This window comes from Heliangelus exortis, chromosome 16, assembly GCF_036169615.1.
Source record: "Heliangelus exortis chromosome 16, bHelExo1.hap1, whole genome shotgun sequence".
Taxonomy (NCBI): domain Eukaryota; kingdom Metazoa; phylum Chordata; class Aves; order Apodiformes; family Trochilidae; genus Heliangelus; species Heliangelus exortis.
This window is the reverse complement of record NC_092437.1, coordinates 1,626,901-1,653,767: the sequence shown is the minus strand read 5'-3', so window position 1 is coordinate 1,653,767 and position 26,867 is coordinate 1,626,901. Positions and strand designations below refer to the sequence as shown.

At 65.9% G+C, this 26,867-nt stretch overlaps 6 protein-coding genes and 2 long non-coding RNA genes across 21 annotated transcripts; 6 read left to right on the top strand and 2 right to left on the bottom strand.

Annotated features, from left to right (window-relative positions):
• Positions 1–784: 784 nt before the first annotated feature.
• LOC139803517 (WAP four-disulfide core domain protein 2-like) lies at positions 785–3,138 on the top strand. The gene is made up of 4 exons (XM_071759741.1): positions 785–1,558; positions 1,825–1,959; positions 2,717–2,869; positions 2,950–3,138. Exons 1-3 carry the CDS (start codon positions 1,471–1,473, stop codon positions 2,866–2,868), a joined length of 375 nt encoding a protein of 124 aa, XP_071615842.1. The 5' UTR covers positions 785–1,470; the 3' UTR covers position 2,869; positions 2,950–3,138.
• Positions 3,139–3,671: 533 nt separating this feature from the next.
• LOC139803565 (WAP four-disulfide core domain protein 3-like) lies at positions 3,672–6,280 on the top strand. Its single transcript, XM_071759829.1, has 6 exons — positions 3,672–4,234; positions 4,350–4,490; positions 4,611–4,754; positions 5,372–5,530; positions 5,791–5,934; positions 6,105–6,280. The coding sequence occupies exons 1-6, from the start codon at positions 3,922–3,924 to the stop codon at positions 6,161–6,163; spliced, it is 960 nt and encodes a 319-aa protein (XP_071615930.1). The 5' UTR covers positions 3,672–3,921; the 3' UTR covers positions 6,164–6,280.
• A 503-nt stretch (positions 6,281–6,783) lies between these two features.
• On the top strand, positions 6,784–11,623 carry LOC139803564 (WAP four-disulfide core domain protein 3-like). 6 transcript variants are annotated; one of them, XM_071759826.1, is made up of 10 exons: positions 8,675–8,929; positions 9,186–9,329; positions 9,457–9,606; positions 9,789–9,938; positions 10,013–10,159; positions 10,239–10,358; positions 10,461–10,598; positions 10,852–10,986; positions 11,065–11,199; positions 11,487–11,601. In XM_071759826.1, the coding sequence occupies exons 1-10, from the start codon at positions 8,881–8,883 to the stop codon at positions 11,495–11,497; spliced, it is 1,179 nt and encodes a 392-aa protein (XP_071615927.1). In that variant the 5' UTR covers positions 8,675–8,880; the 3' UTR covers positions 11,498–11,601. The 6 variants fall into 6 exon arrangements, with proteins under 6 accessions (XP_071615928.1, XP_071615927.1, XP_071615926.1 ...); XM_071759825.1 differs by having other exon boundaries at positions 11,065–11,623; XM_071759821.1 differs by having other exon boundaries at positions 10,442–10,598; positions 10,791–10,986; positions 11,065–11,623.
• Positions 11,624–12,119: 496 nt separating this feature from the next.
• SPINT4 (serine peptidase inhibitor, Kunitz type 4) lies at positions 12,120–13,574 on the bottom strand. Of its 2 annotated transcripts, none has more exons than XM_071759933.1 (4): positions 13,319–13,574; positions 12,979–13,176; positions 12,518–12,685; positions 12,120–12,414 (listed from the first exon to the last, which is right to left on the bottom strand). In XM_071759933.1, exons 1-4 carry the CDS (start codon positions 13,425–13,427, stop codon positions 12,404–12,406), a joined length of 486 nt encoding a protein of 161 aa, XP_071616034.1. In that variant the 5' UTR covers positions 13,428–13,574; the 3' UTR covers positions 12,120–12,403. The 2 variants fall into 2 exon arrangements, with proteins under 2 accessions (XP_071616034.1, XP_071616035.1); XM_071759934.1 differs by having other exon boundaries at positions 12,979–13,152.
• LOC139803614 (uncharacterized) lies at positions 13,400–14,333 on the top strand. The gene is made up of 2 exons (XR_011729068.1): positions 13,400–13,480; positions 13,562–14,333. It is a non-coding gene; the product is annotated as an uncharacterized lncRNA (long non-coding RNA).
• Positions 14,334–15,932: 1,599 nt separating this feature from the next.
• LOC139803648 (uncharacterized) lies at positions 15,933–17,283 on the top strand. The gene is made up of 2 exons (XR_011729092.1): positions 15,933–16,855; positions 17,079–17,283. It is a non-coding gene; the product is annotated as an uncharacterized lncRNA (long non-coding RNA).
• Positions 17,284–17,694: 411 nt separating this feature from the next.
• On the bottom strand, positions 17,695–21,777 carry LOC139803434 (uncharacterized). The gene is made up of 2 exons (XM_071759599.1): positions 20,973–21,777; positions 17,695–18,708 (listed from the first exon to the last, which is right to left on the bottom strand). Exons 1-2 carry the CDS (start codon positions 21,037–21,039, stop codon positions 17,870–17,872), a joined length of 906 nt encoding a protein of 301 aa, XP_071615700.1. The 5' UTR covers positions 21,040–21,777; the 3' UTR covers positions 17,695–17,869.
• Positions 21,778–22,217: 440 nt separating this feature from the next.
• On the top strand, positions 22,218–26,794 carry DNTTIP1 (deoxynucleotidyltransferase terminal interacting protein 1). Of its 8 annotated transcripts, none has more exons than XM_071759597.1 (13): positions 22,484–22,633; positions 22,760–22,797; positions 22,991–23,087; positions 23,232–23,330; positions 23,796–23,864; positions 24,171–24,215; positions 24,411–24,472; positions 24,806–24,851; positions 25,237–25,295; positions 25,490–25,550; positions 25,828–25,899; positions 26,149–26,204; positions 26,618–26,794. In XM_071759597.1, the coding sequence occupies exons 1-13, from the start codon at positions 22,556–22,558 to the stop codon at positions 26,760–26,762; spliced, it is 927 nt and encodes a 308-aa protein (XP_071615698.1). In that variant the 5' UTR covers positions 22,484–22,555; the 3' UTR covers positions 26,763–26,794. The 8 variants fall into 8 exon arrangements, with proteins under 8 accessions (XP_071615691.1, XP_071615692.1, XP_071615693.1 ...); XM_071759596.1 differs by having other exon boundaries at positions 22,484–22,642; XM_071759595.1 differs by having other exon boundaries at positions 22,485–22,633; positions 22,727–22,797.
• Positions 26,795–26,867: the final 73 nt, after the last annotated feature.

The following is a 26,867-nucleotide window of genomic DNA, read 5'->3' as shown; positions in this document are numbered from 1 at the left end:
TGGAGACGGACCCCGGCTGAGCAGACGTCGGCTTGTGACTTGGGGCAGGGACCGTGTCCTCAGCCCCATGCACCCCAGGCCCACACCAGACTGCTGGGGATGCCCTGGAGCCCCTTACAGTGAGGAGGTCGTGGCACTGGAGATGGGCAGGTCACCAGGCAGGAGAGGCTCAGCCTGGGACCATGCCCAGGGAGCTGGGATGCTCTGGGATTGCCTCCCAGCAGAGGGGTCCAGCAGCTGCCCCTGGCCAGGCAGCACTGGCACCACATGGAGGGATCCTCCTCACTACAGCAGCCAAATGACCCAAGGCATGGAGCCAAAATCAGGAGCTGTGAGCAAAGGGTCCTCAGAGACACAGGGGCCCTTTTGTCCCCTGGCACGGGGCTGGGCTGCTCAGTCAGCAGCCCCGGAGGAATGGAATCACCAACCATGCCTGCAGAGGAGCCAGGAGCCAGGGCAGCAGCAAATACTGATGGGCACACGGCAGCCACACCGGGGAGCTGGGCATGGCCACACAACCCCTGCCTTGACACTGCCAGGGCCCGCCAGGGCACCATGAGATGGGTATCTGGAGAGCCACCAGGCCCGGGGGTCATTGGGTCATGTCACCCCTCTCCCCCCGTGCCCTGGAGTACTTGGCATGTGTCCAGAGCACGCTGGCAGCTTGCTCCCCAAAGCCACCGGATCAACCGGCACTGCCGGACAGCCCAGGCAGCATCCCCGGGACTGCTGGAGGCTGTGAGATGGCGGGGCTGCAGGGAGAGGACACGGCTGGGCAGAAGGAGCTGCCGGGGAGGCATGGGGGGAGCCCAGGGCGGGCGCCTGCCTGGAGCACGGCCAGCCTGGAGGGCCCTTCAGTCGAGGAGTGAATGCTGGAGGAGAACAAGTGGCTGGAGCAGGAGCTGAGCGAGCAGCAGCAGCATCTGAGCCGCAGCCCCCGGCCATGCTGACAGCTCATCCCAGCCATGGGCATCAGCAGCCCAAGCCAGGCCTCTGTTCATGCTCAGGGAGATCTGAGTGCATTTAGCCCGTACCCCATCCCCAGCACACCCATGCCCATCGTGCTCCCCACTGGTGGCACCAGCCACGTCCCCATGGCCTCTGGTCGCCAAGGTCTGCGAGGGGCCACTGCAGTCCCGCGTCTTGTAGAGGGTCCAGTGCAGGGAGGGGGTCCGGTGCAGGAAGGGGGTCCGGCGTGCGGCGCAGGGGCCATGGTCGGTGGCTGTTGGCTGCTCTTCCTGCCGGGCAAGTTTTCGGCGTGGCTGCCCGGTCTCCTCCAGGCTCCCCCTCCCTGGTCGGCAGCCAGCAGCGGCAGATACCTGATACTCGGGTTGTGCAAGCGCGAAGGGGGAGCCTGGCCCTGCCCGTCCCTTGGGAGCCACCCGGAAGGCCGAGCCCTCCCGGCCCCACCTGGAGAGGAGCTTAAAGGGCGGCCGGCGGCCCCGCAGGCGCAGCGCCGGCTCCCGCACCATGCCCACGGCCCGCAGCATGCTCCTCCTGGCCGGGCTCCTGGCTCTCGGGGCAGAGCTGCCTCCAGCATCCGCCCAGAATGTCACCAGTGAGTATGAGCGCACGGCTCGGCACGGCCCAGCACGGCTCGGCACGCCCCGGGCCGGCCGCCAGCATCCCTCCCAGCCCCGCGGCCTGCGGAGTGGGGGCCGGTGCCGAGAGCCGGCCGGTGCCCGGCACCATTGGGCTCAGCAGCATCCCGGCACCCAGCCCGGGGCTGGCGGCAGCATCTCCCACCCCGGGCCGGCAGCCCTCGCCCCGCCGCTGGGCCGGCAGCCCCGGCGCCCGCCCATGTCCCGCGCCTTTGCCTTGCAGCGAAAGCCGGCGTGTGCCCGGACCCCGCCGCGGAAGCAGTGAACTGCACGGTGGGGTGCCAGTCCGATGGCGACTGCGAGAGCACCCTCAAGTGCTGCCCGGCGGCCTGCGGCAAGGCCTGCCTGAAGCCCGACGGTAACGCTCCCTCCTGCTCCCGGCCCCGCTGCCACAAGCCCGCAGCCCGGCCCGGCTGGGGGCACCGGTGCCCCGGTAGCCCCTCGTGCCTCTGGCTGCAGCGTGGTCACTGGGGGCTGCCCCGTCGGGCCCGGTGCACCCCCAGCCCTGCACCAGACACGGCCCCGCGGCTGAGCACACGGAGTGTGCTTGTTCTGCTGGAGAGCAGCCCCAGGGGACAGGCACAGCATTTGGGATCTCCAGCTGCAAACACGTGGATGTGAACCGCAGGCTCCGGTACCTCCATCGCCGCCTGTGAGGACTGAGCCGGCCCGGTGCTGCAGCAGGGGACAGTGCTGGTGGCAGGCAGTGGGACAGCTGGGCACAGGCTTCCTGGGAGGCACATCTCCCTGCCAAGGCCTGAGCTGATCTTACAAAGACATGGCCAAGGCTGTCCATGGTGGCTGTGGGGGGCAAACAGGGCCAAGGCTGCCAAGTGGGCTGCTGCTGTGGCTGCACATCCTGTGCCAGTCATGCACGCCGCAGCACGGGGACCCAGGGGACCTCGTGTCGTCCCCATTGTGTCCTGGCCAGGTCGGGTTTGTGAAGCACCAACAGCCAAAGCTGTGGGGTGGAGGGACCACGAGCCAGCATGGGGGGCCCTGCTCTGTGGCAGCCAGGGGCCAGGGTTGTGCTCATGGTTCTGGGAGCTGTAGGGTCAGCCCTGCTCTTCGTGCCAGGCCAGCGGGTCTCAGGCCATGTCCCTTCACCTTTGCAGAGAAGCCTGGCACCTGCCCACCCGTCAGCCCAGGCATCCCCATGCTGGGTGTCTGCACCAACCAGTGCAAGACTGACTCCAACTGCTCCGGGAGCCAGAAGTGCTGCAGAAATGGCTGCGGCAAAGTCTCCTGTGTGACGCCCCTCCACTGAGGTCAGCTGGGCACCCCCCGACCCTGGAGACCCCACAGCACAGTGCCCATCCCACTGACAGCCCCTCTGCTCCCTTTGCAGGCACAGCCACCTCCTGACCACCCGACCACAGGGAAGCTGCTGCCCAGCACCAGTCCCGCATGCCCAGACGACCCCTAGCCCCACACTAACCCTCCAGCCTGGAGCCTTCAGCCTCAGCATCCCCTTCAGGGTCCCCCACTTGGGGTACAGCACAGCCCCACACTCTCCAATAAAGCAACCTCTCCCTACCATGCTCGTGGCTGCCTCTCTGTCCCACTGTGCACCCAGCCCCATCCTGCCCACTACAGCTGAGCATTGGAGCTGCTTGGTGGGCTGTCTGGCCATGTACCAGGCAGCCCCTGCACACCAAATCCTCCACCTTCACCCAGACATGCTCACAATGTGACCACCATGGCACAACCACATCCACTGGAGCAGGGATGCTCTCCACTCCGCAATGGCCCAGGAACAGGGAAGGGGGGGGGACTGCAGGAATCTGACATTGCACCAGCACGGCCAAAGCCCCTGCTTCCCCACACTCTCCCAGCATGGCTGTGGCACCTTGCTCCTGGCAGGACCCCTAAGGAGCCATGGTCTGTGAAGCCTCCAGCTCCTGCCCTGTCCCCCCTCACTGATGAGCCCCTGCTCAGTTCCACGGCTCCCTTCAGCAGCCTTTCCTGCTCTGTGGGTGTTGGGATGCGACCAGCCATGCTCCCTGGCTCTGTGGTGGACTCTGAGGACTAGGGACAGGACACTGCTCCCCTGTCCATCCCCACTCTCTTTCCAGGAGCACAGGTGATCAGGGTCCCCGGGCACTGCCCATCCTCAGCTCGGCTGCTCGCGGGTCACCAGTGACCTGGAAAAGGCCCTGCCAGGGATGTGCCAGTCCCAGGACTCTCCCCCACACTGGATTGTTCATGCCCGGCACTCCCACGGTCTGGATACAGTGCTGCCGTGGAAAGGAGCAGCTTGGCCGGCCCCCGCCAGGGTTTAAATCGGGGCCCAGCAGCACGGGCCCCCCACAGCAACGCGATGCTGGCCGAGCGCACCTTCCTCCTGCTGCTCCTGGCGCTGGTCCTGGAGCTCTCGCTCACCCCGGCCCACCAAAGCCGCAGCGGGGACCACGGCTCTGCTCCTGCCAGCACTCTGGCACCGCGCCGGGCCCGTCGGGGACGCTGGCCCCCCGCAGCCCTGCAAGACCCGGGAAAGGCGGGCGAGTGCCCTACGGGGAGGAGCGGAGCCCACCAGCCCCTCCGGCTGTACTGCCTCTCCGACCGGAGCTGCCCCGGCGCCGAGAAGTGCTGCCGGAGCCGGGGGGTCAGGACCTGCCTCCACCCCACCGCAGGTATCACCGGACATCCAGGGATGCCAGTGCGGGGCCCGGCGGTGTGTGGGATGCGGGTGGGGGCCGGGTGACCCCAGTGCGGGCACGGGACGGCACGGAGCTTCTTCCCCTGCAGAGAGCCCGGGCTACTGCCCCCGCACCAACGGGGCCACCGGGGAGAGCTGCACCACCGGCTGCCACAACGACACGGCCTGCGCCCCCGGGGAGAAGTGCTGCACCCGTGGGTGCTGTGCCCACTGCCTGCGCCCCGAGCCGGGTAAGGCGGCCCATGTGTCCCCCTGACACTAGACAGCCCCCTTCCCGGGCAGCCCCCCAGCGGGCAGCTCCCCACCGCTCTGTGAGGCAGCCGTGAGCACACAGAGCCCCTCTCCTCCAGCCAAACCCGGGTCCTGTCCGCGGAGGCTCGCCCGACGGAGAGATGCTGCTTGTCCCAACCGCTGTGCCGACGACCGGGACTGCCCTGGGGACCTCAAGTGCTGCTTCTCCGGCTGTGGGCTGGCCTGCATCCCCCCGGGCACAGGTACAGCCCTGCAGGCTCCGCTCCACCAGCACCACCACACCTGCATCCCCCCACCCAAGTGTGTGCACCCCCGGCACTGCCCATGGCTGCCCCACGGCCACCCCGCGAATCTTCCTCCCCCGCGGAGCTCGGCGTGTGCCCGGCCGTGCCGCCGGGCCAGCCACAGCAGCCGTGCCCGGCCGAGTGTGCAGCCGATGGCAGCCATCCAGCCCCGGGGAGCGTGTGTGGCCGGCTGGGGCTGCCGGTGCCCTCTATCACCACGGACACAGCCCAGACCTCCTGAGCCCCCGGGCAGGCGCACTGTGGGGAGGGGTCCCCGTGGTCAGCTTCTCTGTGGTGGGTGGGCAACACACAGGGCAACACCCTGCACCCCGTCCTGACACCCCACTGGGGCTGGGTGCTGGTGGGGACCACAGCCAGGGTTGTCCACCCCTCCACCTGGCATCCCATATCAGTCTGTGACTGGTCTCACTGGGTCACACTGGAGTGCGTTCATGGCTGGGGGCTGGGGGTAGGACAGGGGACAGGACGGGGACAGGATGAAGAGCGAGGCTGTGCCAGGAGCACGGCAGTGGGAAGCAGGGCCCCGGCACGGCCGCAGCCTCCTGTGTCCCCAGGGATCCGCCATGCCGCCGTGAAGCCCGGTGCGTGCCCTGTGGTGCTGCGGGGCTCTCTGGGCCCCTGCCTGGAGCTGTGTGACACCGACAGAGACTGCCCCGGGGCTGCCAAGTGCTGCACCACCGGCTGTGGCCATGTCTGCAAAACGGCCACTGAGGGTAAAGTTCCAGTGCCCAGTGGGGCTGACACCCGCCCGTGTCCCCTCCCCGCACTGAGCCCGCCCAGCCAGGTCAAGCACCCCCTTGGCTGCACCCGCCCTCCCCAGGGGCTGTCCCTCGCTGTCATCCTCCAGGGGTGATGGGACTGGAGGACCCAGCTGCTGTCCTCATGGGGCAGGAGCGGGTGGAGGGCTCACTCTGAGAGGTGCCAGCCCACCAGAAGTGAGCCCCTCATCCCTCTCTTTCTCCACATGTGCCAGCACGGCCCGGGCTCTGTCCCCCAGAGGCTGACGGTGATGGGAAGGCCCAATGCCACCTCCTTTGCATGCAGGACAAGGATTGCCCCCCTGGACAGAAGTGCTGCCTGCGGGGCTGTGGTCGGGCGTGTGTTCCCCTGCTGCAGGGTATGGCCCCCCCCAGCCCCACACCTCCTGTGGCCCAGCAGCCAGGGCACTGAGCAGGGCTCGCCCTTTGAGGGCACTTGGGGGGACCCAGGTGGAAACAACCCAGGGTGCCCCGTCCTCAGGGAGGGACCCTCCCATCCTGTACCGCCCCCCTCCTCTGTCTCTCACAGGCAAGCCCCACCGCCAGGCCAAGACTCCCGAGAGCCTGGACGCGGAGGCAAGCCCCTGAAACCCTTGCTGGCTCCGGCTGCATCTGAAAGAAAATAAACTGGAACATGGCCACCTTCTTCTCGGGGTCACCATCCCCCTGCTCTGCGGCAGGTGCTGGGGAGGCGCGGGCAGCCCCGGGGCAGGGAGAGGTTCCCACTGTCCTGCGGTGACCATCCCGCAGGGCCCAGGCTGCACTAATATCCCCTCGCAGCCACGGACCCGAGCACAGGAACCAGTTCCCTCAGACTCCTCACACCAAGGAAGGGCTCATTTGGATCACAAAGTGTGAAAACCCGGCTGGAAAAGCAGTCAGGGTGGGGGTAGCTGGAGCACCTGGAGAGGGACAGGGCAGGGAGCAGCACAGAGGCCACGGCAGCACCCGCTGGCTCCCCAGCTCTGCCACCGTGGTGGGACATCAAGCTGGCCTGGGACACCTCTCCCACTTCATGGTGCGGGATCTCGAGTGGTTTTGTGCACGGAGCCCACGTAGAGCTGAGCCAAGCCATCTCTGTGGCACCATGGCAGAGCCCCTGGGGCTGCTCCCATCGCAGCCCTCACCCTGGGGAGGTGAGGAGGAGGGAGGGCTGGTGGGGATCCCAAGGAAGAGGGGGACAGGCGGCTGCAGTGGGGCTGGGCTTGTGCGTGGTGGCGGACAGCAGTCGCCTGACCCCAGCTGCCCCCTCGGTCCCCCCGGTCAGTCTGACCCACATCTCAGCCCGAGATAAGCGGGATGGCTGGCAGGGTGCCGGCGGTTCTGGGAACTGCCCCTCCTCCTGCCCCTCCTGCCTGTGGCACGGCCACCCTGGGTTCAGCAGCCCCACCACCATTCCGGGCACCTCCGACCAAGGCTTTAAACACGGTCCTGGCCACACACGGCATCCCTGGCAGCACTATGGGGCTGGGGGTCTTCTTCATCCTGGGGCTCCTGGTCCTCGGGGCAGAGCTGGGCCCTACACCAGAGACAGGTGGTGAGTACCGGCAGGCAGTGCCGGCAGCTGCCAGGCACAGGCTGGCACTGCCTGGCACTTGCTGGTGGGGACAGTGTCCCATCTGGTTGCGTCCTCCCTGCAGAGGTGGTTTGGGAGGTCTGTGCTTGCAGAGCCTGGTGCTCGTCCCGACACCAAGGAGGGGTTTGTGGGCATAGGGGAGCTGTGCGGGGCCCTGTCCCCCCAGCTCCTGTGGCACCAGGCTCTTCTCCTCCCACCTGCTGGATTTTCCTCACCCCTGTAGTCCCCAGCGTTCCGAGGGCCCCATATCCCAGCAGAGGGATCTGGGCTGCGGGTGCCGCTTCTTGGCACAGACCCTACTGCTGGGCCGTGGGACAGTGCCGGGTCGGTGGTGCCCAGCCCCAGTTCTGCTCTGCCCACCCCCAGGCAGTACTGGGTTCCTTTGTTTTAACCAAACAGCTGCTGTTTGGGGTGAAACCCCCGGCAGCGGCTCTGTTTGCAGCCCAAACAGCGTGGCCCGGATACAGCTGTTTGCACAAACTGCTGCCCCCACCGCATCGTCCCCCAGGCGGGCGGGAGCCGGGCATGGCTGGAGCTCGCCCACGCCTGTCCCCCCGGACTCTGACCCCCACAGGGGGACCCACGTCCCGCTCCCAGGGACAGGGCAGGAGCTGCCCTGACGCCGCCGTCCCGCCGCAGGGCAGCCGCAGAAGCCGGGGAGGTGCCCGCGGGACTTCACTCGCTGCCTGCGCCTGCAGCCCCCGCTCTGTGCCAACGACTCCAGCTGCCCCGGCTGGCACAAGTGCTGCCCGCGGGACTGCCGACTCCGCTGCATCCCCCCGGCGGAAGGTACAGCACCACCGCATGGCCACCGCCGCTGTCCCCCGTCCCTGTCCCAGTGTTGTCCCCGTAGCCGCGGAGCAGCTCCACGCGCGGCTGGCAGCCCCCTGTCCACAGCTCCCGAGTCCGGCAGGGGGGGAAGCTCCGGCAGGGACTGGTTTTCCGCCGACACAGCCCCACCGCCTTGCAGAGAAACCCGGTGCCTGCCCGGCAGCGGCCCCCGAGGGGCTCTTCGTCCCCTGCTCTTTCCCCTGCCTGGAGGACAAGGACTGCGTGGGAGCGCAGAAGTGCTGCCCGCTGAGCTGCGGCCCGGCCTGCCTGGAGCCCGTGTGGGCTGAGGACACCCCCACCACCCCGGGCTGGCCGCGGGGCCCCTCCAAGCCGCCGGCATCTGCCACCTCCACGCCAACACGGGCCCCCACGGCAGTCACGCACCGCGTCCCCGACAGTTCCGCCGGGAGTCCCAGCACCGAAGGCAGGCGCCGGGTGTGCGCGGGGCGTGAGGAGGAGACGGGGACCCCTGGGGTGGCAGGGCGGGGGGTGCCGAAGCCCGGTGCCCGCTCTGCCCCATCGGAGCAGCCCAAACGCAGGGGGTGCCCGCGGCTCCGGAGGGGCCGTGCCGGAAGCGGTGCCGAGGCGATAGCGACTGCCCCGCCGCGCAGAAGCGCTGCAACAGAAGCTGCGGGTGCCGGTGCCTGCCGGTGCCCCCGGCCGGTGAGGCGGGACGGGGAGGGCAGGGGGAGCACCGCTGTCTCAAGGGTGTGAGGGGTGGTGCCGGGCTCCCCTCAGGGCACGGAGCAGTGGCACAAGGGGGGTCTCGGCCGTGCCCCGGTCCCCGAGGGCTGGTGTGGAGCCGTGAGCAGTGTGCCCCACAGGAACCCCTACGGCCGCGCCAGCGTGGCAGGAGGGGACGAGGTGCCGGAGTGACGGAGACTGCGGCGACGGGGAGATGTGCTGCGACGGGCGGTGTGCGGAGCTGTGCATCGCCGAGCGCCAAGGTGGGGCGCGAGAGGCGGCAAGGGCAGCTCCTCCGCGCAGCCCCGGTGCCCTCGGCAGAGGGGTCCGATGCCAGCCCCGTGGCTCTGACCAGAGGCGGTGCCGCTGTGGAACAGAACCGTCCTGCAGTGCCCGGTGTGCTCGGGGCTGCGGTGCTGAGGGGGGAGCTGTGTGCCCCATGGGGGTGGCCAGGCTGCGGTGTGAGTCTGTGCAGCCCGCTCTAAGGGTCCCACAGCAACCCCGTGCCATGCCCTGCAGCAAAGCCTGGGTTCTGCCCGGCCCGCGCCGGGCTGTTCCCCAGCTACGACTGCCGATCCCGGTGCTGGCACGACGCCGAGTGCCCCGGCGAGCAGAAGTGCTGCCTGAGCGGATGCGACTACGTCTGCCTGCCCCCGGCTCCAGGTGTGAGGCCTTCACCTCCGCACCGGGCAGGAGCCCCCCCCCCCTCAGCTCCGGGAGCTGCGGGTCTGGGTGGGGACACCCGCTGTCACCCCCCGCGCCCCCAGCCCCGCTGCGTCCCGCCCCCCAGAAAAACCGGGCATCTGTCCCCTCCTGACCGAGGAGCCGCTTGCTACCGTGGCCCCGTGTGGACCCTCCTGCGCCGGGGACAGGCAGTGCCCCGGGGCCCAGAAGTGTTGCAGAAGCAGATGTGGCCACATCTGTGTGGCCCCCGAGCCAGGTGAGGAGACAGTCACCAGGAGGGCGGTACCACACACCTCCGAGCACAACAGCGAACCTCTCGTGGGGCAGGACACGGGGGTCAGCTCCCCGCCCGGTGCAGCCGCCCTGAGGCGGGGGGAAGGAGGGTGCCCTCAGCTTGGGGGGATCCCTGCCTTTGCTGTCCCTTCCCGCCCCTCTCAGACAAACCGGGAGAGTGCCCGAAGGTGAAGCCGCTGCAGCCGCCGGAGCTGTGCACGGAGCAGGACTCCTGCGTCCACGACAGGGACTGTCCCCGACAGGAGAAGTGCTGCTTCTCCGGCTGCGCCATGCGCTGCGCCCGCCCTGCCCGAGGTGAGCGTCGGCACCGGCACCGGACCGGGATGTGCGGGGACCCTGTGTCCTCACTGGGTACCCCTGTCCCGCAGAGCACCCCGGGGAGTGCCCCCGGGCAGAGCCGTGCTGGGACCCCCGCCGCCGGCGCGGGAGCCGGTGCTTGGATGACAGCGTCTGCCAACAAGAGGAGAAATGCTGCGGTACCGGCTGCGGCTGGGACTGCGTGCCCGTGCCCAGAGGTGGGAGCAACCCGCGCCGGGGGAGGAGCGGCAGACAGTCCCCCAGGGCAGCCGGGTGACAGCGGGTCTGTCCCTGCAGAGAGATGGGACGGGGCCGGCGGCCACTGCGCAGAGGAGTGCGAGGCCGATGCGCAGTGTCCCTGGGGACAGAGGTGCACCAGCACGGGCTGCGGCCGCGTCTGCATGGACATCCCCGGGGGTGAGAGCCAGCTGCCCCCGGGAGCCGCGCGGGGCCATCCCGGGGTGCCCCATGGCCGGGTGACCCCGACAGCTGCCCCCCAGCCGGGTGCTCTCCTTTCAGGCAGAGTGGGAGTGTGTCCCGTCCCCAGGGAGGGGGGGACCTGCCTGGACCTCTGCAGCCTGGACGAGGAGTGTCCCTGGGGCCACAAGTGCTGCAGCAACGGCTGTGGACACGTCTGCACACCTGCCTCTCTGCAGGGTGAGCCCCTTGCACCAGGGCACAGTGAGCCCAGGAACCCCCGTGCACTGCCCCCCCGTTTCCAGCTGCCATCACCACGCTGGAGCCCGGTGCCCGGGGCAGCTGTGCCCGTAGGATTCTGCACCCTCCCTGCTCCAGGGTCACCACCTGACCCCGTCCTTCCCCACACGCCCTCTTCTCGTTCCATGCAAGTGATGAGTATGCGCGGCCTCAGCTTGGAGCCGCCCTTGTCACTGTCCCCTCCTGCCCGCAGAGCGTGAGGCCGTGTCTGTGGCCCAGCAGGGTTCCGTGCCGTGCAGGGAGGCTTGCGAGGCTGACTCGCAGTGTCCCTGGGGACAGAGGTGCACCCGCACCAGCTGTGGCCGCATCTGCACAGACATTCCTGGAGGTGAGAGCCACTCACACCCCCGGCAGCTGTGGGGTGCCCCCCAGTCAGCTGCCCTCCAGCGGGGTGCTCTCCTTGCAGGCAGAGTGGGAGTGTGCCCCATCTCCAGGGGCCGTGGGACATGCCTGGACCTCTGCAGCCTGGACGAGGACTGTCCCTGGGGCCACAAGTGCTGCAGCAATGGCTGTGGACATGTCTGCACCCAGGTGCCCGGTGGTAAGGGGGCCCAGGGCCACCAAGCCGGGGCCAGCTCCACAGCTGGCACTGGGGCACCTGTGTGTGCCAGCCAGACCTGTGTCACGGGAACAGCCCTCAGCACGGTTCTGGTTCTGGCTCGGCATGGCTGCAGGGACACCTCTGTTGCTGCTTTGGGGCACGCAGAGCCGGAGGGATGTGGAGCAGGATGAAGCTCTGGGCAAGCTGGCTGTGCTCAGCTGTGCATGGCTGCTGTGCCCTTGTCCTCACAGCCTCGGGGCTCCCTAAAGGCACATTCTCCTTTTCAGACAGTGCGTGACAGGGGAGCAGCAACTCCTTGGCAGGAGGACACCTTCTTTAGGGAAGACCGGGTGGTGATGGGCCCCAGCTGGCCTGTCCTCTCCCCAACACCTCCCTCAATAAAGCACCAGTGTGGCCACCTCCAGGCCCCCCAAGACTCAGTAGCACCAGGCTGGCCCCACCAGCCCCAGGAGACCCCTTCAGCTCCTGAAGCAGCCCCAGTTTTCACATGGATCGCCAGGGAAGGGATGGTCACACCAGGGCTGGGGTTAGGGGCTCAGCCCATACCAGGGATGGTGCCATGGGGCCAGCGAAGCAGACACAGGTCCACGGGGCCAGGGCCAGGCTGTGGGATGGGCACCACCCCGGGCATCCACTGAGGTGGGGGTGGGGGCTGGGGCCAGGTCTTCTCCGTTTTGTTGCTTTAGTTCCCAGCTGGGTCATGTCAGCAGCTTGAGGGCAGAGCCAGGCCAGAAGCCCATCCAGAGGCAGTGGGGGCTGTGACGTGGTGGCTAGGCAAGCCCTGAGGCCACAAACCCTGATCCTGAGGGCACTCCTTACCCAGTTCCAGCTCGGGAGGGTGGCCCGGAGGGATGGGCAGTGCCTGCTTGGGCAAGAAGGATGAGACCCAGACGTGCTCATCCAAGGACCCGTCCTTGTATTGAAGTGTCACAGCCCCAGGGGAGGGCCAGGCTCCTCGGGCCAGGCACCACGGCCTGGGAGGGGGCAGCTGCATCCCTGCGGCCGCGTGTCCCTGCCCTCGGCCGGCGAGGACGTCCCTGCCACCCCCGGGTGAACCCCGACGTGGCTGCCTCGGTCAGTGGGCCCGTCGCTGCCAGCCCATGGGGAACGGCTCCCTGCGGCGTCAGGGATGGGGCTGCAGCTTCCCTCGGGCCGGGGCCGCATGACTGCTCTCGCCATCGGGCTACCGGGCACCTAAATGGAGAGACAGGGGGTCGCGAGCAGGGCCAGGCACCGTCGGCAGAAGGGGCAGCCTCTGGCCACGGTACATGGCTCACAGTACACCGTGGCTAGTTACCGAGGTGGGAGCAGGCCTGGAAACACTCGCCCTTGGTCTCAAAGTTGTTCCTGTTGCCGCCGCAGCCGCCGTAGATGAACTCCTCACACTGATGGCTGGAGGCGTTGAAGAAGAAGCGTCGGAAAAGCGCCTTGCAGCTCCCGCAGACGGAGGGCAGGTAGCAGAAATCTGTGTGGCCCAAGGGGGATGGGCTGAGCTGAGGCTGCTCCTAGGAGAAGTCTGCCCAGCTCTGATCCCTGCTCGCCGCCAAATTTTTCCCCAGCTCTGCACCCTCCTACCCCACGGCTCCACGCTCCAGCAGCCCAGGTTCTCCCCAACCACAGAGCACGGGGCCCCCCGGGCTCTGCAGAACGTGGTAAGAACTCAGGGGAACCCCAGGAACCTCCTTCCCCGTTTGCTGGGCTCACCCCTCCCAGTGCCCGCCCCAGCATTTGCCCACCGCGGCGGCACCAAGCCCTCACCCAGCACCGGCTCCTGGCAGGTGTAGCCGCACTTGCTGGGGCAGCACTTGGAGGTGCCGGGGCAGCCGGCGTCACTGGTGCAGCGGGAGCAGCCGGTGCACCCGCGGAAGGCGCCGCAGCCCGTGTCCAGAGGGTCCTCCACCTCCGCGATGTGGTAGCAGTACCCGGGCTTGACTGCAGGACACAGCGGCCGGGACGCTGGGGATGGACACAGAGCCGGGGCCGAGCAGCCCTCCCCCATGCCCCGGGGCCAGACCGCCCTCGCCCCGGCACCGGCAGCGAGGAACAACGGGCAGCCACGGCACCCAGAGCATCCCCGTCCCCAGGACGGTGAACTCACCCATCCCCGGCTCCTCTCTTCCAGCAGGGCGAAGGGTCGGGCTGGAGCGTGCGGCGAGGGGGAGAAGGGCAGCAGCGAGCAGGAGGAGGAGGCCGGGCGGCAGATCCATGGTGTCCTGGGCAGCCGGGTCTGGGCCGCGGGCGCGGCGGGCTGGGATTTAAGGTGTGCCGGTGGGGCGGAGGGAGCAGGGCTGGCTCCCGAGCCTGGATAATTCCTGCCGTGCAGGTAACCAGCCGCACCCAGGCAGGGCCCGGCCTCCCCAGCAGCATCCCGGCCACAGCCCTTGAGCCGGGGGGACCGGTAGGACGGGACGGCTTCCCCGGCACGGCCCTCGGGGAGCCCGGCTGGGCGGCTGCAGCATGGCTGGGGGCACCGCCGGCGCCCACCCGCAGCCCCCTGGGACAAGCAGGTGATGGGGATGGGCAGGAGGAGGTCTGGCCTTTCCGCTGCCAAATGTGGCAGGGCACGGAAAGCCTCTGGCTCAGGGAAGGGTCTGTGGTACCGCACATCGTGGCACTGCTGTCTCTGCGGTGCACGTCCCCGGAGAGCGGCTGTGACAGAGCAGTGCGGGGCGCGGGCCCTGGTCCCCAGTCTTCCGCACGCCGGGATGGTCTCACACGCGAGGCCCAGCCCGCGGTATCAGCCGTCGCTGCCGCAGAAGGGAGGTCCCGGAGGGAGGGATGCTCCCGCCTCTTCCCACCCTGCAGATGCCACCGGCCCTTTGCCACCCGCCCACCACCCCCTCCCGGCTCGGGCCGCCCCCTTTGCCCGCTCTCCCAGGGGTCTGCCCCCGCACAGCATAGCTCTGTGGCCCCGGCAGCGGATTGGGGTCCCGGGGACCGCATCGTGCCGGTGCCAGGGGCATCCCCCGGGGCAGGGGCACGGCTCGCAGCCCTCCCGCTGTGCCTGGGAGCAGGCAGGCCCCTGGCACTCCACCAGCAGCCGTGGGCGGGCGTGGGGTGAAACCTTACAAAAGGAGGGAGAAACGGATTAAGCTGTTCCCATTCAGCAGGAATTATTGTCTTCCTAATTAATGCCATAATTACTGTCTCAAGGGGGGGGAGGAGGGAGAGGAAAGCTCAGTGGGAACAGGCCAAGAAAGCCGGTCTTGGGGTGAGGTTGCAGGGAGGTGCCATGACCCACCTGTGCCCCACTGCATCTCCTCCCTACCTCTCCTCCAGAGGCCTCAGAGGAGCCCCAGGACTGAGCCCCCGGCAGCGTCCCCGTGGGGGCACACAGTGACACGGTGAAGCCTGAGTGGGGCGGGACCAGAGCTGGAGCAGCACGATGGTGTCAGTGGGAAGCACAGGGGCAGGGCAAGAGGTGGAAGGGGACCCCTTCACAGGGACTGTGGTGGTCCCAGGGTCACCAAGCTGCCCACCAAGCTGTCTCCCACAACCTTGAGCTACAGGATGTTCCCGGTCGCACAGAGTCCCAGGAGGGCTGGGCTGTGGCACTGAAATCCACTGGGGCTACATCTCCCCTGCTATTTCTCAGCGCTATCTCGGCTGCCTGGTGACCGCTGTAGTGTCTGAAAGCCCCTGCTGTCCCCAGCAGCCCCTGCTGTCCCCAAAACGGGGCAGCACCAGGGCTGAGGCAGAGGGAGGCCGTGGTGGACACAGGAGCAGTCCCGGGGATGTCAGGGTTCAGGCACTATGGGGATGATGCTCTGCCAGACAGAAATCCGGGTTGCACGGAATGGAAGAACCCACCCCAGAGGTGACCTGTGTCTGTGACCCCTGTTCTGCCCTGGCACCGTGTCCTGCTCACACAGCCGGGGACGCTGAGCGTCAGCGATGGGCGCAGCCACCGGGCAGAGCCACCGGGCAGAGGAAACAGCGACCGGGGCAGCCCGGCCCGGGGAGCACCCAGGAATGTGACACCTCCCAGGGCGGGCACCTGGCGGGGATGGGCACAGGGACGGGCTGAGCCACCAGACTGATGCTCCTGCCTGGCCCAGGTGTGTGTCAGGGTACACATGAGGGGGGGGTCCAAGGGTCAGAGTGGGTCCCAGCTGGCCCCACACGAAGCCCCCGAACACATTGGGACTGTGGATCACCAGGGCTGGCACAAGCCAAGCACTGTCCCTGCTGCCCACCTGGGGACAGGGGCAGGGGACACCCCAGCACTCCCACTGACCACCGCCTGTCACCTCCATCTCACACATGGGAACGCATGGATGGGAGAGGTTCCCATGCTGCTGGCAAGCACACGGGGCCACCCAGCCGGCCAGGACTGCGGTGGGGACACACAGGGACACATGGTTCAGGTGGCACCGGCACACACAATGTGGACTGCACGCACCCCTGCACACCCATGGAGCGTGGCTTGCACACGCATGCACACGTGTCCACACGTGTCTGGCCTGGATCACACATGCACAGGTGCAGCAGCAGGCCCGGCCCGGCCCGGCCCGGCCCTCCTGCCCCCCCGGGACAGGCGCTCCCGGAAGGAGCGGGCAGGGAAAGTCCCAGTGCTCCGGTGCCTCCATCCTTGTGATGCACTGCACCAGCAGCCCCGCTTGCAGCCCCACGGACGGGCAGCAGCCCCCGGGACAGCCCCCGCCACCAGCACAGCCTGTGGCTCTCTCCCAAAGACCCCCACCCTGCACGGGACCCCCTGGGAGGGCCATGCCTGAGTGACTGCCGTGGGTGTCCAGGCATGGGCAGAGCAGTGGGTGGGAAGCACAGCCACCCCCGGGCAGGGAGGGTCCCTCCGAGCGGTGATGCTGGCAGAGACTCCTGCCAGGAGCCCCAGAAGCAGGTGGCCAGGGCTCCTGGCCTGGCTCTGACAAGGGGGTGGGACCCCGAGCTGTGACCCTGCAGTCCCGGTGCCCAGGCAGAGCCCCGGTGCAACCTCTGGCCCCGCAGCCCCCATCCCACCCCATTCCCCACCGCCAGCCCGAGGCGTGGGGCCGGGTGGGCATGTGTGGACGGGAGGTGCAGGGCCAAGGGGCCGGTGTCAGCGTGGGGCTGTGGACCGTGTCGGGTCACAGGATGTCCCTCAGGAGCCAGCGATTGTTCCTGGAGGCAGAACAATGCCCGGAGAGGTGCCAGGGCACCACGGGCTGCTCCACCAGGAGCCACCTCCGCTGCCTCAGCTAAGGCAGCCCCACACCAGGGTCCACAGCCCCACACCGGGGTCCACAGCCCCACACTGCCTCCTGCCCCGTCCCTGTCCCTGTCCCCTGTTGGGGGAAGCCGAGCTGGCTGCTCCTGTGGCACCACAAGGATCTCAGGGCTGCTGAGAGCCCAGCGTTGAGCAGCAGCACCCTGATGGCTCCCCACACAGCACCTGCAGAGGCAGCACCGGGGAGGGACAGGACGGAGGGGTCACGCTCGGACTGAGTGTGCTGGGCACTGGGGCAGGGATGGGGTCACTGGGAACAGCCTCCAGCCCAGCAGCATTTAAACCCTGGCCTGAGTCCGGGCAGCAGCCCCTGCACCACCCACCCCACGCTGCCCCACGCCATGAGGCTGCTGTCCCTGCTCCTGCTCCTGGGGCTCTGCTGCCTCTGGGCCCGGATGGTGTCCACAGGTGAGCTCGGGATGGGGCTGTGGGAGGAGGTGGCTGCACACATGGGGACCAGCACGGCCGTGGTCAGGGGGCACTGTCCCAGCTGTGCATGGGGCAGAAGTGACCAGCACAGCTCCCGAGTGCTCCCCCGGGAGGGCTGACCAGGACCTTGGGCTCCCTTGCCCCCAAGGCCACGCTGCATGCTCTGAGGGAATGGCTGGGGGATGCTCCTGTATCTCCTCAGGATTCACCTAGCCCCTGCCTTGACCGAACTGAGGATCCTGCATGTGCTGCCACCTCAGACCAGACAGCTGGACATGGAGGGATCCATCAGTCCCAGGATGAGCACCTGTCTCCCTGACCCTGCCTCCACCCCCTCACCCCCAGTTCCACACTGAGCATGGGTGTCTCCATGCCCCCCCTCAGTAAATCCAGCCTGTGATGAGCACTGGCTGGCTCTCTCTCTGTCATTCTCCTGCCAAGTCCCCAGTGGTCCCCAAGCCCCTGTGGGAGGGACAGGGTCCCCCACCAGCAGCAGAGACCCATGGGTGTCTGCCAACATGGCTCCTGGCCAAGCTCTGCCACGGCACCTGATTTGGGGGATGCTGGGGAGCCTCAGCCATTGAGCTGCTCACCCCAGGGAGCCCCAAGGTGCTGGGGGACACAGACCTCACAGGAGGTCCCCAGAGGTTCTCTGCTGGCCCCCGGCAGGAGCCTGCTCAGGACCATCCTTGTGGCTGTGCCAAGCCCACACCGGGCAGGAGCAGCTGTGGGAGCTCGTGATGCCAGGGCAGGACCAGACAGCCCCCACAGACTGGCTGTGCAGGCACTGTGACCACAGACAGCTTGTCACACCAAGCCAGTGTCCCAGTGTGGGGTTTATTAGGAAAAGAATGTCCTGCCCAAAATACTGTTGGTGCCCAGGACTGGCAGTGGCAGAGGTAGGAAGAGGAGGAGGTTGGGGGTGGCCACCCCTGTGCACGCTCACTGCAGGCTCTCCTTGCCCCACACACTCCTTGCACACCCTGTGGCATGTCACCAAGTGTCATAACTGTCACCACCACCATCATCATCATCACTGCCATCATCATCTCCGTAGTCATCATTGTCATTGTCATTGACATCATCATCATCTTCATCATCACCATCGTCATCGCCATTGTCTTCACCATTGTCATTGCCATCATCACCATCATCACCATCGTCATCACCATTGTCTTCACCATTGTCATTGCCATCATCATCACCACCATCGTCATCACCATTGTTGTCACCATCCTCATTTTTCTCATCATCATCCTCACCATCATCATCATCCTCACCATCATCATCATCCTCCTTGTCATCATCCTCCCCACTGTCTCCCTTGTCAGACTCAGGCTTCTCTCCTCCCTCAGGTTTCCCTTCACCCTCTGGTTTCTTCCCCCCAGTCTCTGGCTTCTCCCCCAGCACAGGTTTCCCCCCAGTCTCTGGTGTCCCCCCAGTCTCTGGTTTTCCCTCAGCCTTACCCCCACATGCTGGTTTTCCCCCCAAGCTGGGTTTCTCCCCAGTGCCTGGTTTCCCATCCAGCACGGGCTCGTTCCCTGCTGAGGGCTCAGCCCCGCTCACCGGGTCCTTCCCCGCGGTCGGTGTTGTGGCAGTCACCGCTGTGGCGCCGGGCTGGCACCGCTCCTCACCCGCTTGGCCCACCCCCAGCTGCTGCCTCCCGTCCGCAGTGACCGTGCCGGGCTGTGCTGCGGGCACCGTGCCGGGCTGTGCTGCGGGCACCGTGCCGGGCTGTGCTGCGGGCACCGTGCCGGGCTCCTGGCTGGGCAAGGGGCTGTTCTCTGGTGGAGCACATCCCGGCTGCCTGGCAGGAGCTGCTCCGGGGAGCCCTGGAAGGGAGCAGAGAGCAGCAGTGTCAGACCCGGTGTGACAGCCCCGTGCTGCTCTCACCCAGCTCCCACCCCTGACCCGGCCCTCGGCATCGCCCCGAGCCAGGGAGCGGTACCGGGGCGCCAGCGCAGCCGCTGTGCTGGCGGGAGGTGGGTGGTACCGCCGGGTTCGGAACCAGACGGGAGGCGGGGACCCGGGAAAACTCAGCTTTCCAGAACAAGAGCATTTGGGAAATGATGGCATTTCTGCCGACACATTTTCATCGGCATGCGGTGGCCCCGGGGTCTTGTTACGGAGCCGGACAAACCCGGCTCCAGCTGCACGGGGGGGTCTGAGCTTCCCAACACAGCATCCGCTGGCATCAGGAGCACTCGGGAAGGAGGAGCTCCGTAAAAGTGCTCTAAAATCATCCCACGGCTCATTCCAAGAAATACCATGGCCACCTCTGTGAAATTTGGCCTGTTTTCCCACGAAAAAAAAAAAAAAAAAAAAAAAAAAAAAAAAAAAAAAAAAGAGAGAGAGAGAGGGAAGAAAACCTCTTCTGTGACAACTTCCCTTGTCCCAGAGCAGCAGCTCCTGGAAGGTTTGGTGCTTTTGGGTGCTCGTGGGGGAAATGCCCCGAGCCTGCCCCTGAGGCAAATGCAGGGAGCTGGGGGGAGGGCAGCAGAGCTCTACCTGACGACCAGCACCTTCCCACTTTGGCTAGAGATGCCCCCAGCAGGGCTGAGGGGGTGTCCTCCTCACCCCGGGGAGGTCCCAGCAAGGAAGAACCATCTGCCCCACCCCGGGCAGCCCTGTCTGGATCTGGACCAGACAGTCTAGGCCAGGCTGATGCTTCCAGCAGTCCCTGCCCTGGTGGGAGGTTCAATGGACAAAGCTCCTCCCGAGCATCCCCAGCTGGCACCGCTGCTGCCTCCAGACCCAGCAGCAGTTTTGCTGAATTCAAAAATCATAAACTTTAAGCAAGGGCTAAATAAACCTCACAAAGGTTATGACCCTGCATCCAAAGCTTTCATAAATACAGAAACTGAAACACACACCACCCAGCATCAGCACTGCTCTGGCTGAAGATGCCCCTGCTCAGGGCCGAGTGGTCTTCAAAGGTCCCCTCCCCTCAAGCTGTTCTGTCCTATGAGAAAAAGGAAATAAAAATCTATCGGGGCTGGGTGTGCCAGCCTGTACTTGCCTGAGGTGGGTGCTGCCTGCAGCTCTGCCCACAGGGCCAGCAGCCCCAGCAGGACGATGCCTCTTGCTCTCATGCTGCTGGGGACAGTGGCCAGGGCTGAGCCGGGTGGCAATTTAAAGTTCCTGCCAGGCAGCCCGGGAATGGGAGGAAGCAGCTCACAGGTGACTGGTAGGAACCTCCCACATTTGCCTGCAATTCTGTTTTCTGCAGAGCCACCTTTCTCCACCCACAGCTGGGGCAGGAGCAGAATCCATGGGGAAGAACAGGATGAGGCCCAGGAGGAGGGAGGGAGCCTGGCGGGTCCTGCCCCAGCCCCACCACAGCCCCAGAGCCTCCCAGGTTTACTACCTGGGATTTGCCTGCACCAGAGGCCCGTGCCAAGGGTTAACCACAAATGGAATGCAGTGCCACATTGCTTCCTTTTCCTCTGCATCTGATTTCAGGGCAAAGACATTTAATCTCCTTGAGATAATAGATGACGTGGGTGCTCACCCGTTTCAGTTAAGTTATTCTCCAGTCACACAGGGGTGCTAGTCAATATCTGATTTTGCAATTTTGTCCTTCCCTCTTTAATTATTTCTTCCTGAGGTATGCACCAACCAAAGAGCAATCAATATCACAGCAAACTGCCCTGGTCAGGACACACCAGCACCAGGCAAGAACGGGTCAGACTTGCTGGGTCAAAAGACCAAGTTTAACTCTGCAGCTGTGGGGGGAGTGAAACAAATTGGTTTGAGCTCAACATTATTTCTGCTGTTCTCAGCAAATCTGTGCCACCTGACACAAGCCCTGAAAGGGCAAAATTCCCCCTCAGAGCTTTCCACCCGAGCCACACCAGGGCAGTGGGAGGGCAGATGCTGTGTGGACAGAGGTCCTGTGGTTGCAGGAAATGCACTGCCCGTGCGGGTGCAGCCCTGCCCTGTCCTCTCCCTGTGCCCATGACTCAATTCCCATGCAGTTTCTCCCCAAACCACCCGTGTCTGTTGCAGATCTGGTGTCCCACACCTTGCAGCCCCATGGCTGCCCACCACACAACACTCTAATCACCTCCAGCAGTGCCAACTCCCTTCCACGCACCTGGAAAAACATCCGGAGCAACTTGTGGAGCTGCAGGGCTCCTTCCAGCCCCAGGAGCTCTGCCCATGCTCCCTGGGGCTGCTGCTCTGGGGAGCCACCATCCGTCATCCCAGCACTTCTCTGCTAGCAGATGACATTGGTGAACGTTTGGTCCCAAGTCCTGATCCAAGCCTGGCTTGCTCCAGCACCAGGGCTCCTTGTCTGCTCACAGTGAGCACCACTCATGGCTGCCCTCTCTCCATCGGGCTGTCCAGGCTGAGCAGAACCTCCCCACCTCTCCCCATGAGTTCCTGCACCATCATCATTACTCCTCTCCACTGGACAATGTCCAATCTCTGCTGCTGATCATTTGAGGCAACCAAACCAGCACATGAGGTGATAATGATTCTCTGGCAGCACTGATGGTGACTCAGCTGGCCCCACATCCGCAGGTCAGGTTTGTGTAAGAACCTCATCTCCCCCGGGGTGATGCAGTCCCACCAGCGTGGCAGGAAGGGGAGGACAAGGGCTTCCTGGCTCACACACAGCGGGGGTGAGGACAGCAGACTGGAAAGGGCTGCTCCAGCACACACCTCTGCTCACTGAGAGCTCCAATGTCCTCTGCTCCAACTTCTGGGAACACGGACATGGAACCACCCCGACAGCCCCTGCTTTGGGAAATCCTTTTTGGTTTTATCTTAAAGTCATCCTGGAAGTACCAAGGGAAACCATCACCAGCAAAACAAGACGTGTTCCACAGCCTGAGGAAAGGCTGCCTTGCTATCCATCTGAGAAGACAGAAGAGCCTCTTGTTGACCATGACACAGGGCAGGATGATCCAGAAAATGACAGAGGACTCATTTTGACAATTCCACACACGCTAGAGGAGACAGAGAAATGCTGGAGTGCTCCCTAAACAATGACGCTGCAGAGGGATGAGAGACTTGAAGGAAAACAGTCAATTGGAACGGCAGAGTGTTTATTTTTTAGTGTTTAGTTTGGGTGTAGCAAATGACACAAGAAGGAGTCCACAGGTGATGGGAGGACAAACACCCCCAGCTCTGCCACTGCCGTTTCTCTGGTCTCACGGTCACGGGGTGGGACAGAGACGAGTCCCGGTCTGGGGAGCCAGGATGGCTTCAGAGCTGCCCGTGCACCGCTGCTCCAACCTCTCGAGAACTGCGGGTTTGTTTCTGTAGCGCTGTGACTCTGCCCGCACACGTGTGAGCGGGAGGGCCTCACCAAGGCTGAGGCGGAACCCTCGCCATGACGGCGCACGGGGGAGCAGCCGCGGAGCGTTACGGCCGCAGTGTCCGCCGGACTCTCCCGCCGGGCGGGTCCCGTCACCGGTTCCGCCGCCGTTGTGGGGGAGCCGGGGGGAGCGTGGAGGGGCCCAGCTCCCTCCTCCAGGCCGGGCCGGGCCGGGCCGCAGCAGTCCCCGGTCCCGTTACCCGGTGCTGCCGCGCCCCGCCCGCCGGCCCCGCCGCCGTTGCCATGGCATCCGCCACTTCCGGCGCGCGGCCGGGGGCGTCGCAGTCCGATGACGCGCAGGCCCGGCGCTTCCGGCGGCGCGGGGCAGGAGCGGGAGCGGTGCCGGGGCCGCTATGGGCGCTGCCCGCGATGCCGAGCAGCAGCCGGGGCCACCGGGAGAGGAGGGCCCGGGCGGCGCCGAGGAGGAGCCGGTCAGCACGGTGAGGGGGGGCCGGGCCGGGCCGGGCCGGGCGGGGCGGGGCGGGGCGGGCGGGGCGGGCGGTGTCTGATCGTGTGTCCCGCAGAGCCCCTGGAACATCATGATCAAACACCGGCAGGTGCAGCGGCGCGGCCGGCGCTCCCAGATGACCACCAGGTACCGGCGGGCAGGGCTGGGGCTGGGGGGGCGGCAGTGGGGACGTCTGGGCCAGGCGGACCCAGGGGTGAGGCTGAAGACTCCAAGCAGCAGAACTGGGCCAGCCCGGGCACTGGGCTGGGGTGGATCTGGGTTAGGCCAGGCTGGGGGTGGGAGCGTCCCGTGCCCCCCTTCCTGACGCCTCCGCTTTCAGCTTCACTGACCCAGCTGTCTCCATGGACCTGCTCCGAGCCGTCCTGCAGCCCAGCATCAACGAGGAGATCCGGGGTGTCTTCAGCAAGTACATGGAGGTGCGAGCTGGGGGCACAGGCCCTGCTGCCCCCCTCACCGCGGGCTCAGCTCCCAGCTGTGCCAGTCTCGTGGCTGCTGTGTCCTGGGTGCTGCCCTGGCACTGGCTGCTCAGGCTCTGACCCCTCCCGGGCTCTTGTCTCCAGTTTTTCCAGAAGGCAGCGATCAACGTGCGCAATAACGTGGGGGAGGAGGTGGACCCAGAGCAGCTCATCCAGGAGACGTGTCGGAGCTGCCTGGAGCAGGTGGGCACTGCCCAGAGGCTGTGCTCCCCCAGCAGAGCTGCAGCCCATGGAGTGGAGCAGCCTGCAGGGGTCACATCCCTCTTAGTGCCTCTTCTGTCAGCCAGGGAGAAGGAAACATCTGCAGCCTGTGTGGTTGCTGTGCTTGGATTCCCTCTCTCTGGGGAGAGGAGAGTAGAGAGGGACAGGCAGCTTGTGCTGCTGCTTCCCCCTGCTCTGATGGCACATGTTGCACAAAGAGATTGGCCTCTGACACTCATTGGAGAGTCCCAAAGCACAGGGTGGGACTTTTATCTTCCACATCTTGCTTTTGTCCTGGTTGACCTGGCCTTTTCATGCTCAGGTGGTGCCTTTCTATCTTGGTGCCTGTGGTGGCACTCTGAAAGCAGAGCTGTGATGCATGCACAAGAGGGGGGATCGTCCCTCTCTGGGCCTGGGATCATGTGTCCCTTCACTCTCTCCCTGCAGGCCAAGCTGCTGTTCTCTGATGGCAAAAAGGTTGTTCCCAGGTTGCCCCATGAGCAGACAGCACCAAAGGTAAAAGTTGGTTTTGTTGGAATGACTTGTAAGAGGCAGGAGGGGAGAGAGGAGGGATGGAGCTGGTTTGTTCCCTCTCTCCTGCCCATCAGTGCAGGGGTGGGGTGGGAGCAGGAGCTGTGGGGGGAAATCCCAGGCACAGCTGTTGTTTGTTGCAGTTTGGTGCTTCACAGAGGGACAGGGGGGGGGGTCAGTGTTCCCCCCCCATGCTTGAGCTCCCTGCCTTGAGCATGGAGAAGGGGTGAGCAGGCAGCTGGATGTCTGGGGCACCACAGGCCCAGCTCAGCCACTGCCCTTCCCCTGCAGCGTGCCCGGCAGGTGGATGAGGAGCTGCACCCCGTTCCCAAAAAGGTCAGAGGGTTTGTTTGGGAAGCCTCTTCCTCATTCCTCCTCTTCCTCATTCCTGGCCATTCCCAGTGTGAGCGTGTGCAAGGGCACGGGTGGCTTACAGAGGGTCTCTGGTGCCAGCCAGCATTTCCCCTCATGGTGGGGTGGGCAAGAAGAGGGTCTGCCCAGTGGGGTCACTGAGGGATTTCTTCCATGCAGAGGAAGGGGCGGCCCCCAGGACAGAGTCTGTCAAATGACCGTGGGGTCTCGGGCATGGCTGCGTGAGTACGGGTCCTGGGCCTGAGCCCCCCTCTGGGGAGGGTGGGGGGACGTGGGGGAGCACAGAGACCCTGTGGGCTCTGTGGCAGAGGGGTGCCAGGGGGAGGCCAGGGAGCAGTTTGGTTGAGCTGTTTCCCCCGTGAGGTTTGAAGCAGGCCCAAGGAGGTGAAGAGGTCTGGGTGGGGCAGTGTGGGACACGAGGGGTGGTGGGGTCTGGGTGAGGAGAACACCCAGCAGAGGTGAGGGTCCAGAACAGGGCAGGGCAGGGTGGGAGGGCTGTGGCTCAGTCCCTGCTGTGGGGAACTCAGTTCTCACTGCATTCTCCTTCTCCACAGGTGGAAACTCAAGGTCTCTGAGCCCGTGAGAAGGGAGGGACCAAAGGTATTGGCCAGCCAGTCCCACTGGGCTCCCCCTCTCCTCCCCTTCCTCCCACTGCTGAGGGCAGCGCTGGGCTGAGCTCTGCCCCCCTGGGCCTGGCAGAGAAGCTGGAGGAGGAGCTGAGTGCATGGAGGCCTCTGCAGCCTGGAGCCTCTCTGGGGAGACCTGGGCAGAGCTGTAGTGGCCTGGAGGATCCCACGAGTGTTTCCTAGGAGGGAAAGGGCTTTGATCAGCCCCAAGCCTCTGTGGGAGGACTGAGGGCTGCAGACGGGTCACTCCCTGGCAGGCTGGGGGTGGTTTGAGGTTCCCTGTCAGAGCTGTGGCTCCTGGAGCATGGGCTGGTGCTAGCTGCCTTTCTAATGCTGCCCCTTTTCCAATTGCTCTGTAGTGGGATCCATCCCGACTGACTGAAACCACAACCTTTGTGCTGGGATCTCGAGCAAACAAGTAAGGAGTGGCCCAGGGTGGTGTCCCCCAGCCAGGAGCCTGCATGGCTCCTCCTGTCACCTCCTGTCACCTCCTGTCACCTTGCTTCTCTGCCTGGAAAGCAGCAGGAAGGGCCTGGGGAGAAGAGGGGGGGTCCTGGTGCTGCCACCACCCACTGCACCACTGTAAACCCCTCCCCCCCATTGCTTTTTCAGAGCTCTCGGGATGGGAGGAACAAGAGGGCGGCTCTACATCAAGCATCCCCACCTCTTTAAGGTCAGCAGGACACATCCTCCCCTGGGGTTTGCTCAGGAAGGGTGTCTGAGGGGCAGTGGGAGTGTGTTGGGGGGCACGCTGCCCCCCCTGGCCCCACGGTCACCGTTGTGGGGCAGACACACAGCCTGGCCAGGACAGCAGGACACGAGTGAGGGCCTGGGGCAGCTCCTTCACCAGCTCCTGCAGCAGGCAGAGCTGAGCCCCCTGGCAGCACCGCGGGGATCGTAGCAGGGAGCCCCTCACCCCGTTCAGCCAGGGCCTTGCTGCTCTGTTGCAGTATGCAGCTGACCCGCAGGATAAGCACTGGCTGGCAGAGCAGCAGCACATGAGGGCCACGGGGGGAAAGATGGTGAGTACAGCCCTGCTGGGCCAGCGCCGGCCAGGAGCAGCGAGCCATGGGGCCAGCAGCACCATGTGGGGTGGTGGCTTTGGCAGGAGGAGAGGCAGGGTGTGGGACAGGGGTCCTTCCACCCCCCTCGGGACTCAGGCACAGGCCAGGGGCACAGCTGGCTCCCACCACACTGGGTGGGCTGGGGGATGTGGTGCTGCCACGGGGGTCGTGGCAGCCCTGAGGTGTTCCCCCCACCTTGTGCTGCAGGCTTACCTCCTCATTGAAGAGGACATTCGGGATTTGGCTGCCAGTGATGATTACAGGTGAGAATCCCAAGGGAGGAACAGGGGGGCTGCTGTGCCAGAGGGGTTCCCTGGGGTCTCTGCCCTGCTGCAGGGGGACCCTGTCCTGGGGAGGGTTTGGTACTGGTTGGGGTGCAATGCTGGGGGCCCATGCTGAGTGCCAGGGTCCACAGTGAGTGCTGGAGGTTCAGGCTTAGCAAGTGGTTGGGGATTTGCATTGGGTGTCGGGACCCCAGGTGAGTGCTGGGGGTCCACGGTGGGGGTCTGGAGTCTCAGGTCAGGGCTGGGGGTCTGGTGGGTGTCAGAATCCATGGTGGGAGTCGGGGGGCAGTGGGGGGTGTCTGAGCTTTGGGCTCGGTGCTGGTTGGGGGTGCACGGCTGGGGCTCCCTGGTGGGCGCCGGACCTCCCCCTCGTCTCACTGCCCCCTGCGCAGGGACTCGGTCGACTTGCGGCTGGAGGAGCTCCGGCCCTTCATCCCACCCGCCTGGATGACGGAGAAGATGCAGAAGCACATGGAGACGCTCCGCCGCGGGGGGGACGCGGCGCCGCCGCCCTCCGAGGGTCCCCCTGAGCCCTGAGTGGCCGCTGCCGCTCCCGCTCCCCCTCCCCCTCCCCAGACCCCTCCCCCCCCCAATAAAACTGCTTCGCACCCACTCCGCCGCCTCCTGGGGGGGTCTCTGGCC

Excerpts from the sequence above, each read along its gene's own strand:
- LOC139803517 (XM_071759741.1), top strand. The coding sequence starts at position 1,471 with ATGCCCACGGCCCGCAGCATGCTCCTCCTGGCCGGGCTCCTGGCTCTC. Across the intron at positions 1,559-1,824 it reads ATCCGCCCAGAATGTCACCA|CGAAAGCCGGCGTGTGCCCG; the intron begins GTGAGTATGAGC and ends TTTGCCTTGCAG. Across the intron at positions 1,960-2,716 it reads GGCCTGCCTGAAGCCCGACG|AGAAGCCTGGCACCTGCCCA; the intron begins GTAACGCTCCCT and ends TCACCTTTGCAG.
- LOC139803565 (XM_071759829.1), top strand. The coding sequence starts at position 3,922 with ATGCTGGCCGAGCGCACCTTCCTCCTGCTGCTCCTGGCGCTGGTCCTG. Across the intron at positions 4,491-4,610 it reads CTGCCTGCGCCCCGAGCCGG|CCAAACCCGGGTCCTGTCCG; the intron begins GTAAGGCGGCCC and ends CCTCTCCTCCAG. Across the intron at positions 5,935-6,104 it reads GTGTGTTCCCCTGCTGCAGG|GCAAGCCCCACCGCCAGGCC; the intron begins GTATGGCCCCCC and ends TGTCTCTCACAG.
- LOC139803564 (XM_071759821.1), top strand. The coding sequence starts at position 8,881 with ATGTGCTGCGACGGGCGGTGTGCGGAGCTGTGCATCGCCGAGCGCCAA. Across the intron at positions 9,330-9,456 it reads CTGCCTGCCCCCGGCTCCAG|AAAAACCGGGCATCTGTCCC; the intron begins GTGTGAGGCCTT and ends CCCGCCCCCCAG. Across the intron at positions 10,599-10,790 it reads CACACCTGCCTCTCTGCAGG|TGATGAGTATGCGCGGCCTC; the intron begins GTGAGCCCCTTG and ends GTTCCATGCAAG.
- SPINT4 (XM_071759933.1), bottom strand. The coding sequence starts at position 13,427 with ATGGATCTGCCGCCCGGCCTCCTCCTCCTGCTCGCTGCTGCCCTTCTC. Across the intron at positions 13,177-13,318 it reads AAGAGAGGAGCCGGGGATGG|CGTCCCGGCCGCTGTGTCCT; the intron begins GTGAGTTCACCG and ends GTCCATCCCCAG. Across the intron at positions 12,686-12,978 it reads CTGCCAGGAGCCGGTGCTGG|ATTTCTGCTACCTGCCCTCC; the intron begins GTGAGGGCTTGG and ends TGGGCCACACAG.
- LOC139803434 (XM_071759599.1), bottom strand. The coding sequence starts at position 21,039 with ATGGGCAGAGCTCCTGGGGCTGGAAGGAGCCCTGCAGCTCCACAAGTT. Across the intron at positions 18,709-20,972 it reads TGCTCCGGATGTTTTTCCAG|GGCTCCCCGGAGCAGCTCCT; the intron begins GTGCGTGGAAGG and ends GCTCCCTTCCAG.
- DNTTIP1 (XM_071759590.1), top strand. The coding sequence starts at position 22,218 with ATGACGGCGCACGGGGGAGCAGCCGCGGAGCGTTACGGCCGCAGTGTC. Across the intron at positions 25,900-26,148 it reads GGGCCACGGGGGGAAAGATG|GCTTACCTCCTCATTGAAGA; the intron begins GTGAGTACAGCC and ends CTTGTGCTGCAG. Across the intron at positions 26,205-26,617 it reads GCTGCCAGTGATGATTACAG|GGACTCGGTCGACTTGCGGC; the intron begins GTGAGAATCCCA and ends CCCCCTGCGCAG.